Below are 12483 nucleotides of genomic sequence, written 5' to 3' on the forward strand. Positions count from 1 at the left end.
CATTTTCAGCATCATCTATGTAGCAAGAAAAAGTATTAGGGAAACTCTGTAGCACATGAGTTAGTTAGATATAAATTTCAATTAATATAAGGATTTGTCTAAACCTGTGGGGTCATGTTCTAATGTTTGCACAGAAGTAGGTGTGTCCGCCATTGTGCCATGTGGAGTAGTAGCAGGGATGATAGGTGCGTCAGTATAGGGCATAAATTTGTTCCAACCAGTCTGTCCTCCAGGATTATATAAAGGATATGACAATGGATCATAACAACCCTGGTATGGTTTAATATACAGTGCTCGATCTCCCGTTGCATACACAAGCACACTTCTATCAAAGCATCTCTGTGGGTCATTTCCTTCGGTCCAGATAGCAGCAACCTGTGATGTCGTCGGTGCATTGTACCTTTGTAAACATAGCGAAACACGGGTGAACATATAATCTACAAAATTATATAAGCTTAGTTGTAACTACAACAGAAACTCATGTAGTGTGGTAGAGGAAGGTACCTCCTTTGGTCAGGCAGTGACATTGGTGTTTAGCTCAATTACATAGTCATCAAGATTTGGTATGGCCCCAACCCTCTTGAATGTTTGAACATAAGGATTGTCCGCTAATATCCTAAGAATATTTCTTATGAGGTTGATATCCAGGTCAGGAGATCTCCGTGTCCTATGTGCTAAGGTATCATCTGTATCATAAAAATACAGTTGCATGTGGCGTGGCCCTTTGGAACCTGGCACCAAGTGGTCAAGTCGGTGGTACAAGGAACCTTGCACCCAGAATGTATAGATACCAGTGCCTGCTGCGGTGGCAACACGACGATCCACACTAACCCCAAGGGTCGTGAAAGAGAAATGAGAGTTGAAGTAACGTATGTGTTTTCTGAAATACTTTGCATCAGCATCTACCTGGCTAGTAAATAACCTTTTTAAATCAGTCGGCACTTCAGGAATATGCACTTTAACCTTTCCACTTCTGCAGGCAAAACCCTGGCGGTTCATATCCAAACCGTATGGCCCCACAGTGTCTGCAATTAGGCACCTTTTTCAAAACATGGTGCTGGTCTGGTATATCATGGTAGACGTAGTCGTACGGATCATCAGCGTCAGTACCAGCAACACCATTGGCATATATACGGTATGACTCATATCGGTCATCTGCATGAGAGTTATGAAGTGGTTACGAACGCACGTGGTAAAATTAATATATTATATATATATATATATATATTTATATATTTATATATTTAAAAACACAATGATTTATGGTCGACGTGAGGCGATACCTTCCCTATGGAATTGCCTAGCTTCGTCGTCATCGCTCTGATGTTCCATGTCTTCCCAGGGATCTGTTGCATGGGCAGCACGTGGTATGTTAAAAACTAACTCTTATGCAGTCATGTTTGTGTCATTAAAAAGCAACCCACCTCCGTCGTCATTAGATTCTTGTATCTCGTTGTTTGCCGGCTGGAACAAGGTAGTGTCATATTCATCTACCCGATCGATGTTTGCATGTAACGTGCGAAGAGCTGGTGTCCCATCTGTATAGTAGTTATTATAGGTTAAAGTTATATAATTACATCAGAAATTTACATATATGAAACTATGGATTGGAAGAAAAATGAATCAAGCAACCTGTGGGCTGGGCATTGCTGCTTGGAGTATGCTGAATGGACTGATGTGCAATATTTCTCCTGTCCCTTGTATAGCCTCACATTTTATCCAATAATTCTTGTTTTATCGATTCTTCAAGATTGTTGTACCTTTCTCTATTTCTCCGCAATTGATTGGCACTTGAACTGGATTCTGTTTAATCATTCGGTTGATGTGGTGAGATATAAATAAATCATAAAAATGAAAAAAACATCATTAGTAGGTACTATAAAATTCCAGTTATTGTTTCACCTGGATCCTAAACCATCTGAGCAGACGGCTCCATTGCGATATCCCCACATACTTGTTGCCTTGGTCTAATGTAGTTATCATTTCGACGCAACCATTCTGAAGCATCGCATGGGGTTTGATTTTCTTTGTCCTGAACCGAGGTTGGGCCAGTAAAAATTCCGGAATTCCCCATCTGAAATGGTGATTCCTGCACTCCTTGAATTGACATACATGGGGTCATATTAACGTCAATAGAATTCATGTTTGGGGCGGAAAAATATCCTTCATTAATTGGTTGTAGAACGGCTGATGTCATTGTCCCATAAGTTGGATATTGCGCTGCTGTTGAAGTAATAAGACAAGGTCCGTAAGTAATATTAATAATAAAAAGATAGCAATCAGATGACCTGCAAAGAGCATTCTTTAGCACCTGGCTAATCTGGTGCATTAGGAGGTGCCGTTGTTTGTGCATTTCGCCGAGCACGGTAGTCCCGTTGGTACTCCCACTACCTCTTATTTCTCTCCTCCCTTTGCTCGCTTGTTTCTTGAGCCCTAATCCTAGCGCGGTACTCACGTTGTTTTCTATTCCTTTCCTCTCTCCTGCGTTGTTCTTCGCTGCAAGCTGTTGACATGGCCTTGTTTATTTATATACTTTTATAGATGATGGCTTATATAAAAAATATGAGTGTATGAAAATACCTGGAGTAGGTATGTTCGTTACATCGCTGAGCGCAGTGCGGCCTTCTCCTGGCGTCCCCATTTTGCCGTCAAGGGCTAGTAATAATAATATAATAGACATGTCCATTAGAACCATGATATATCTTGCCGCTAGTGGTTATTTGAATACTGACATCTGAACCGCCTAAATGCTAATCTGAACCTCTAAATGCTAATCTAAACCTCTGAATGTGAAGATGAAAAATTTTCCTACCGTACTTGCTACATCTCTGAACATCTGAACCACCTCGGCACCTCGGCAAGTGACCGATAGTACTTCGGAAAAAAAATCTGCATTTTGTAGTTTCATATATACTATGATCAAAAGTAAAGATAAAAAAAATCATGTACCCTATACGCATCTATACGTATATACGCAGTTAGATGTATGCATGTGTTCAGATGCGATCTCAGAACAAAGACAGGAGCTGGGCATGGAACATATATACGGCGGCATGGATCCATCTCCGCGGCAACATGTTTGACGATCGAAGTATACAGGCGTACCTGATCTCCTCGCTCACGACCACCTCGCCGACCACGCGTCCTCCTCGCGCGCGTGATCGTAGCGGCCGCGGGAGACGACGATCGCGGCAGGAGCGAGACATATGCGACGGCGCCGGTGCACCCTGATCCTCGCTCGCGACAACCTCGGCGGCCGCGCACGCGATCACCGCCTACTCGCCTCCTCCGCCGACCGCGGCAGGAGTAGCAGCGCCTCCTCCGCCTCCGTGCGTGTCAGGGAAGTTTCGTGATTTTTGGCGGCGTGGCGTTCGTAATACTCGGTGGGGGCTGCATGACGTGGGTGTGGGGGAGAATGAGGAGATTTGATACACTCAATCCAGGCCCTCGATTGTGTAATGAGTAAGGAGAGAGAAGGCTTAGAGTGCATCTGGACGGTTCGTTTGAAATATGTTGTTTTCTTGGGTACACTTTTTGGGGTGGACTTAGAGGGGACATCTCAGCGGGGGTCGTTTTCTTGTGTGGACGTAGGAAAGAAAAGATGGTGCATTAGTAGGGTAGATAAACATATGTATATATAGCCTAACATTTGTAAATTGGAGTGATCTAGCTTTATGTTGTATTCGTAGTTCGTAAGCAAGTTCAAGTTAATTTATTTGCAATTGCTGCTACCTTGTTAGTTAGCTATTTTCTAGAATAATAATAAAATATAGGAAAAGTGATTGATACATAGTTACATAACCTAATGTTGCTGGTGAAGAGTCCATCTAAAATGGTAACCATCACCACTTCATGCAGTAAGGTGATTATAATCTATAGTTTGAATGTGAACCAATCATTTGCCATATATAAGGCACGTTTGGTTCCTTTACCAGCTTTACTTATCTCACCTCGCTTAGTAAGGTAAGCTTTGCTAGCATGAGCCCCCACCGGCAAGCAAAATCTCGGGAGCCCAAAGGTGCACTATGAGCTTAACACACCTATATTATTTGATAAACTCGTGACACTTTTGTGTGGCTGTGATCCACACATCTCCATTTCTTCGCAAACAAAAAACACACACGCCTCCATCTAATATGCTACATTTTGCCGTAGGCGTGGCAACCAACCAAAAAGTTCAATTTGGTCAAGAGTTAGACGTCTTACAATTTGCGCCACATGCCTGATTAGTCCGTGGATCGTCAACCAAACAAACATGATCAATTTACCCGGTTACCCTTTGGGTGGTCGCCTGGTTCGGCACACCCGCGGTCCGCGCACGAGGGAAAGGGCGGACCGGGCCAGACTCTCCACTTCGGCCGCCACCACGGCCCCTCACACCACACCCCCACTGCCCCCACATCACGGCACACCGCGTCGACCAACGGCATGCCACCACGTGCCCCATCCCGGCATGGTCCCACGCACCGGACCCCCCACCTCGCTCGCGCGTACGTATCGCCGACGACAGAGACGAGCGAACGCGCAGTCGCCACCGACGCCCTGGCGGAAAGTCCCCGCCCCGCGCCGGGTCACAAGGCAGTCTCTCTCTCTCTCTCTCTGACTCGCCCGCTCCTGTTCGCCTCTCCGCCATCACCGGCGACCACTCCACTCCGGCGGGCAACGCTGCGTCTCCGGCGACCCCACCGACGCCGGGCCCCGCGACCCCATTCCTCCGATCGCCGCCTCCCCCCCCCCCCCCCCCCCCCCCCCCCCCTCCCCCGGCGAGGGTACGCGCTCCTGCCCAGATCCGCCCCCACGCCTCCCTCGCGCCCCCGTCCGCGCGCGCCGATCGGGCAGGCGGCGTAGGCGCCGCCGCCGCTACTGCGCGAGCGAGCGTCGGATCCGTCGATCCGCGCGCCAGCCATGGACGACTTCCAGGGCCTGCTGGCCCGCGACTTCGGCCTCCGCCCGCAGGGGAAGGCCGCGCCCATGTCGGCCGCGCGCTCCTCGGGGCCCTCCGGATCCGCCTGGACCAATACCAGATCCGCCGCCGCCCCCTCCGCGCCCTCCTACGATGAGCTCTTCGGGTCCGCCCCGCCGCCGCCCAAGGCCACGCCGTCGCCGTCTCTCGACAACATCTTCGACTCGTTCAAGGACCCCGCCGCTTCCACCACGGCGCCGCCGCCGCCGAAGCCGAAGCACTCGTCCATGCCGGTGTTCGACAAGCCGGTCTACGACGACGACATCTTCGTCGGGGTCCCTGGGGTTAAGAGCTCCTCGGCACGCTACGACGATGTGTTCGGGGGAAGCCAGAGCCAGAGCCGCGAGGCGCCTCCGGCGTTCGATGACCTGCTCGGTGGATTTGGTAAGAGCTCACAGGCGAGGGAAGAGGTCGATGAGAAGAGGAAGCCAGAGGCAGCTGCGGCGGCTACTGGGTTCGATTATTTGGTGCCAGGCTTTGGCGGGAGAAGCTCCCCGCGCCAAAGGTGACTACTTTCTTTCATGCATTTCAATTCAATGCGCATGTGACTGATAGACGTTATGTTGTCCATATGCGCGGTCTAGTAGGATTGGATATACGAATAACTTTGTTAGTTTGATCAATTGAACCGGAAGATTTTGTCGGTATTCGGTAACTATAGGATCACGTGGCTGTTGATCTGAGTTGGACCAATTATGCTGGCTCATTTGTTGGATGTTTTGACAATTAGATTCTGGCCTCCTGATGTCCTATGTTCGATTTGGTAATCCATACAAGTTAGTAAAGCATTTATGATGTACGTTAATACATAGAGCTTTACGCCGCAAAAATTATCAGTTTCCGTCGGTTACGATATGCATTTAATATTTATCCTATTTTGCAAATTAATAACCTACTAGATTATGATGGGCTTGACTTCATGTTTATCTAAATAACTTAGTGATGTAATGCTTGCAAATATATATGCCGTTTTCCCAAGTCAATGCATATATAAAAGGATTATTCATATCGATGTCCACGCACCTTCTCAGAAAATCCTTTTGCACTGTTGGTGTTGGTTTCCTGGACCTCTACTGGTATATAATGTATCTTAGGTTTAATTTAGGTATTTTGTGTTGATTCTAGTACATATGCTAGGTCATCCACAAATTTGATTGAGAATTGTACCATTCTTTTGTGATATCCATGTTCCATATGTGTTTGTAGTGTATGATAGATCTGCGTATTTTTAGGTAGTGTGCCAAAAGGTTTGCAGAATTTTGATTAACTTGATATTGTAGTTGATGTTATTGTTGGTGGAGCCCTGATGAATTGGTTCCATGGGTTTGTGCTTTTTGTGTGCCAATTGAGATGGATTATGTAAAAAAATTATGTTTCTTAATGGATTTAAAACTGAAGCTGAACTGTGAGTAGATTACTAGATTTAAATATTGCTTCCAGGCTTGATAAATATGCACAGTGTTGCTGGAGTGCTAGATATCTGTAAGTTTAGACACTATGGGTATCATTGTTAGCTTACGATGAGAATTGTTATCGAATGTCAAGTTTGCTTTGAATTAAGTGCATTTAATTATAATAAACTTCTGAGCCCTGTACAATATTCCTTAAAGATTGCAATTACCAACCTTCTTGAGGAAAGCTATTGCTTACATGCTACCCTTACAAAATTTAAGATCAGACCATATAAACCGCTAGACATATTTCCCTGTAACAATGAGTTTTATCATATACGGCTCATGTAATGAAGTATTTTAGTTGTAATTTGCTTCGAGGTTTCTGTTCCAATTTGTTTAGTTTCATCTTTCCAATTTGTTTAGTTAAGTCACACATCCAATTGAGGCGTTGTGCTGGACATCTGTGGCCCATATGTTCTTAAACAATTTAACTCTTTGTTTCTTAATCAACAATTTCTTGAAAAGAGTCACCAATTACAATAATAATATTTGGAGTGGGTTCGAGTGCTCCATAGTGCCTAAGTTTGTTTTATTATGATGTATTTTGACATTTGAGTCTCAGACATGCTTAGGAACTACTCATTTGAATTTATGGGCTAACAGGTTATCTAGTGCGTTTGGGAAAATAATAATTTGCTGTGTTAACGACAATGATTGCCCTTTTGTGCAATTTCATGCACTTCTAAACATGTTCAGTTGTTCACATATTAACATGTCTATTTATTAACTTCAGGGATACTGCTGGTGCAAAACAAAAGAAGGTTTCCATGTCAACATCTAAGCAACCAGATAGCTTAAGCGACCCCTTTGTTGTTCTCGAAACAACTTCATCCTCAGCCCATCCATTCGCAGATCCCTTGGATGAATTCGGTAAAGCTGCAAAATATCAAGGGAAAAGTCGTGAAAGTACTAGCGTTGGGAGCAGTCTGTTTGAGGATTCAAGCACTTTCAACCAGGCTCCAAAATCCGAACGTTTTTTTACCTCAGAGGTGGACAATGGCTCGAAGGATAGGAATGAGTCAAGCAGAGCCCGAGACTCAAATCCTGTACAGAGTTTATCTAAAAGGAACTCCTCCCAACAACCTTCTGTAGAGGATTTTGAAAATATCTTTCCTAAGTCACAGTCTGCCAGATATTCTGATGTCCATGTTGACATTGGCTCAGAGAAATATAGTGGGAATGGTATAAATGATCAGTCACCTAGATCTGATGAATCCGAAGATGAGATATGGCTTACGGCTTCTGAGATTCCCCTCTTCACACAGCCAACTAGTGCCCCGCCACCTTCAAGGCCACCGCCACCTCTTGCAGTTAAGCAAAAACATGGATCCAAATCAAAAAGAAAAGATGATGAACATCTACGGCGGTCTAGGAAAAACATTGATCATCAAAGAAGTTCGTCAAATCAGGCTGGTGTTTCTACAGTAGATGAACTAGAAGATTTTGCCATGGCTAAGTCTCAGAATGTGCATGCTTTTAATGATGAAGAATTTGAGAGAAGTACAGCGGCGGCGGCATCTGCAGCTGCTATGAAAGAGGCCATGGATAAAGCTGAGGCAAAGTTCAAACATGCCAAGGAAGTACGGGTGAGAGAGCGTGATGCGAAGCTTAGAAATAGAGAACAACAGGAACAAGATAATGTAACAAGGTCGTATGCCCAGGATCGTGAGGACAAAGAGAGAAAGGAAAGACTAGAACAAGAAACAGAGATGAGGCAAAAAGAGGAAAAGGAAAGAGAGCAAAGAAGACTTGAGGAGAGAGAACTTGAGCGACAGAGAGAAAGAGAAAGAGCTAGGCAAGCAGTGGAGAGGGCTACAAAGGAGGCACGGGAAAGAGCAGCTGCTGAAGCTTGTGCAAAAGCAGAGAGGGAGGCACGCCAACGTTCAGAACGTGCTGCTGTGCAAAGAGCCCAACAGGAAGCACGTGAGAGGGCAGCAGTGGAGGCTAAAGAGCGAGCAGAGAGGGCTACTGCAGAAGCAAAGGAAAGGGCTGCTGCTGAAGCTAAGGAGAAAGCTGGTAGTCAAGCCAGGGATAGGGCTGCAGCAGAAAGAGCTGCTGTGGAGAGAGCTCCGCAAGAAGCGAGGAAGAGAGCTGAACGAGCAGCAGTGGAAAGGGCTGCTGCTGAGGCTCGGGAAAGACAGGCTGCAGCTGCAAGAGAAAAAATGAGCAAACCAGATGATCTAGAGTCCTTCTTTGGTATGGGTGCCCGAGCTAATAGTGCTCCGAAGCAAAGGGCTCCAACAGTGGTGATTACTCCACCAAAATTTTCATTCCAGTTTTTTATTCGTTGCAATTTCCTCACTGTTGTTTTTCTAATTGTGGAATTATTAGGATTCTATGTTTGATTCTCAAACGCAAAATAGAGGGACTTCCACTTCGACATCAATGAAAAAGGCATCATCAACAGCAAATATTGCTGATGACTTGTCTGCAATATTTGGAGGAGGTACTGATCATTCGAGAAGCATGGTACTGAATCATTGTCCGTAGACACATGTAAGTAACTGTGTGTTTGATTTATTTGTTATTGTAGCTTCTACATCATCAGACGAATTTCAAGAAGTTGATGGGGAGAGCGAAGAAAGAAGACGTGCTAGGTTGGAACGGCATCAAAGAACTCGTGAACGAGCGGTAATGTGCTATAACACTAATTAAAATAGTCATCTCATGTAGCTTTCTAGTACTACAATTTAATATCTAATTATCTATGGATACGTCTATGTTCCTGGATACCTACCCAAACTTGATTTAGACTAAAATGCTCTGTTGTTTTTGTTGTTGTGGATGCTTCTATGTTCCTGGTTACATTTTGTTTTAAGCATATTTTTTAGGATAAAGAAATTGCAATGCTTATTTTTTATTAGTTTCCTATACTCACAGGCAAAGGCTTTGGCTGAGAAGAATGAACGCGACATGCAGCAACAAAGAGAGCAGGCTGAAAGACATGTAAGTACTCTGTTGTAACTCGTAAATACATCTTAAATTCATAATGCTGAAAATCTACATTATCAACATATAATTTGTCCTTTTAAATGCACTTTATTGGCTGCTAGTGACTAGTTCCTCACTTCATTGAGTTTGTTCAAATTGTTTTGTCTGATAATTCCAGAGGCTTGCGGAAACACTGGACTTTGAGATTAAGCGCTGGGCTGCTGGAAAAGAAGGCAATTTGCGTGCATTGCTATCAACTTTACAATATGTGAGTTGAAACTTCTAGATTGAAGCATTTCTCTCATTCATTTTTACCAATTCTGTTCATTATGTGGGCATTACTCTTCTTTAATAGAAACTGGCATTTAGATCTTTAGCTGTCTACTCAAACATATGATTTGTTTTCATCCCGTTTGTGACTTTATACAAATACCATCCATTTCTTACTGTGGACGCATCATGATCACCATATTGTGCCTCTAATCTAAGTTAGGCTATGAGGCTCTTATATAGGCACTCAGATCCACTGGTAGTATTTCTGGCTTCAGGTTTCAAGCAATATTATAGAACATTGACAAAAGTAATGTTTGCCTCTTGAATACCATACGAACAAACTGTTCGATTGTGGGCAATACGTGACACATGAACTGTACACGATGTCATTGCTTTAAAGACATAACCTATTTTTAATCTGTGGACATATTTTTAATTAGTTAAAGAAATGTTTGATGACTTTCTGTTTTAATTCGTTTATTCTTTCTGAACAGGTTCTTTGGCCAGAATGTGGATGGCAGCCTGTATCCCTTACTGATTTGATCACTGCTGCTGCTGTTAAAAAAGTGTATAGAAAAGCAACATTGTGTATCCATCCTGACAAGGTGCAGCAAAAGGGTGCCAATCTCCAACAGAAATATATCGCTGAGAAGGTTTTTGATCTCCTTAAGGTGTGTATTGCCCTCAAAACATTTGCGGCAGCTTTCTGTTTGCACACCAACATGATACTATTCTTCATCCCTGTTTTTTCCTTGGCCCATGCACCATGGTTTCAAGACATTACAAACTATTTCTCTCTTTTTCTCACATCACGAGAACATATGAGCTAAGGTAGGTATCAGCAGTTTTGCTGAACACGGGTTTTTTCGCATATACGGTTCAGATTCGCTTAATATTTCCAATTATTACATGTGTGGTCCATGGAAACAAAGTTGAGTTGGTGCATGGATAATGGATAATACATGGAAAGTACTGAGCCTTTATAGTTTGATGTGATCTGTGGCACATGGCACAACAGAATGTTTATTGCAACTGTGGTTGTGTCAGCCTGGACCACCATCTGGTGCCTGGGAAGTACCTGATGTGTACTGTTCTGCCTACAGCCAAATCAATGCTAATCCAAGTAATGACCTGTTAGCCTGCTTCATAGTACATACTGTCATTGAAGTTAACGAGAAAAATTTATAGTCTTAGAATTACAACACCTACCCGTTGTATAATTTTAATGCACTGTGCTGATTACTGGAACTTATCTATTTCCATTTACTGTTACATATGCTTATCTATTGGTTGAAAGGGTGCTGGGTAACATATATGTGTTAGGAGTTATTGTTTCTTTGGTTTTCCAGTTATAAGTATGTTCATTTTACCAGATTCTTAGATAATAACTGAAAATTCTGGGATGGTAATTCTGTGTTTCTGTAGTTGACATATCCAACTAACTTGAGTAATTCTGCTCCGTGCTTAAATAAAACAGGAGGCGTGGAACAAATTAAACTCTGAAGAGCTCTTGTAAACAGCCTCATGACTGAATATAGTGTCACCCCTCAGGGTCTGCACAAGGTACTCTGAGAAGAAACTCACAAGCTGGAGCGACCTGAGGTTGGTCCGGGGGAAACCATGAAGCGACCAAGCGAAGCCTGAGCTATGGTTGTAATCACGGCCGTTTGTTTCATTCCCTCAATTTTCTTTCCCAATTGTATGTTGATTCAATGACAACTCACAGCGACATGTGGCAGCTGCCCAAGCTGGACCTCATCCAGTAGGTGTACATTAGTGCCCTGTTTTGTACTAATTATCCTGGGCAGTATGTGCGGTTAGAGCGGCGGCTTGTGAGGCCAGTGTTGTGATTTTGGATTAGGTACATGGTTTATTTACAACATGGAGAGTCGGTTTACTTGATAATGGAGAATGCTACTTGTCTGATGCCATGGGCATCGTGGCAAGTTCGGTTGTCTTGTTTATAGTCGATTTCTGGAACATCAGTTGACCTATACTCTCATTCCTGTTTTATTTTTGTACAAAGTTGCTATTCAATTTTGATTGCTTGTATTGTAATCATATTTGGACGTTTCTGGGTTCAATGAGGAATAGTTATGGATCAGTAAGTATGTTAACAATCAACATTTTCATTTCGTAGGATTACACAAGATCAAGCAACTAGCCCTATATTTGGGTTCCGTAATCAGGGTACCCATTTCTTTTCTTTTCTTTGTATAAACACAGTGGGACAATATCCTGCCTTAAACACTAACTTTCCTTTTCAACAGTTTGTTGTCACCACCGAAACCTACAATTAATATGTTAGTTGAATCATCTAGAGCTTAAGGCGTTGGTTGGAATCATCTCGAGCTCGTGGACTGATCTTTAAAGCTCTAGTTGAACCAAACACGTCAAATTTTACAACAGATTGTATACATTCCAAGCGTATTGTTAGTCATCTCCCCTAGAACTCCTTAGTCATTTAGAAGAAAAGGCCAACCTAGCAAAATAAATGACCTCTTTTATCTGTTTGCCTCTTTCTTCACAAAGGTTGAACATGTGATGTTTCATGTTTGTGAGCACATGGGGCAAGGAAAACGCATTGCACAAAGAAGGATGAGGAACCTCTAAATATTTCATGGAGACATGATTTGATTGGACCTGAATTAGTAGCCTGGAATAAACTTCTTCCTCGCATTGTTAATATCAGGCTTTCACAAGAGCATGACGTGTTTCATTGGAACTTAGATCATAGGTTCAACGGTGAAATCACATCATTCGACTTTGATTCACTTAGAGGTTCCTAACTTAAATAAAACCATCTAGATTTTAAAGGCTCCTTTGAAGACAATTTTTTTTTTCTTTGGTATTTTAATAGAG

At 43.4% G+C, this 12483-nt stretch overlaps 2 protein-coding genes across 2 annotated transcripts; one reads left to right on the forward strand and one right to left on the reverse strand.

The window, feature by feature from the left end:
- Positions 1-513: 513 nt before the first annotated feature.
- On the reverse strand, positions 514-999 carry LOC136505958 (uncharacterized). The gene has a single exon (XM_066501090.1). It carries the CDS (start codon positions 997-999, stop codon positions 514-516), a length of 486 nt encoding a protein of 161 aa, XP_066357187.1.
- Positions 1000-4519: 3520 nt separating this feature from the next.
- LOC136504329 (auxilin-related protein 1-like) lies at positions 4520-11890 on the forward strand. The gene is made up of 8 exons (XM_066499214.1): positions 4520-5468; positions 7151-8663; positions 8749-8863; positions 8951-9048; positions 9298-9363; positions 9527-9616; positions 10116-10292; positions 11099-11890. The coding sequence occupies exons 1-8, from the start codon at positions 4906-4908 to the stop codon at positions 11135-11137; spliced, it is 2661 nt and encodes an 886-aa protein (XP_066355311.1). The 5' UTR covers positions 4520-4905; the 3' UTR covers positions 11138-11890.
- Positions 11891-12483: the final 593 nt, after the last annotated feature.

This window comes from Miscanthus floridulus, chromosome 14 (genome assembly GCF_019320115.1).
Source record: "Miscanthus floridulus cultivar M001 chromosome 14, ASM1932011v1, whole genome shotgun sequence".
Lineage (NCBI taxonomy): Eukaryota > Viridiplantae > Streptophyta > Magnoliopsida > Poales > Poaceae > Miscanthus > Miscanthus floridulus.

Bases quoted from the DNA above. Each gene is read 5' to 3' on its own strand.
- LOC136505958 (XM_066501090.1), bottom strand. From the start codon at position 999: ATGAACCGCCAGGGTTTTGCCTGCAGAAGTGGAAAGGTTAAAGTGCAT.
- LOC136504329 (XM_066499214.1), top strand. From the start codon at position 4,906: ATGGACGACTTCCAGGGCCTGCTGGCCCGCGACTTCGGCCTCCGCCCG. The intron at 5,469-7,150 runs GTGACTACTTTC...TATTAACTTCAG, and splicing joins AGAAGCTCCCCGCGCCAAAG to GGATACTGCTGGTGCAAAAC. The intron at 9,617-10,115 runs GTGAGTTGAAAC...CTTTCTGAACAG, and splicing joins TGCTATCAACTTTACAATAT to GTTCTTTGGCCAGAATGTGG.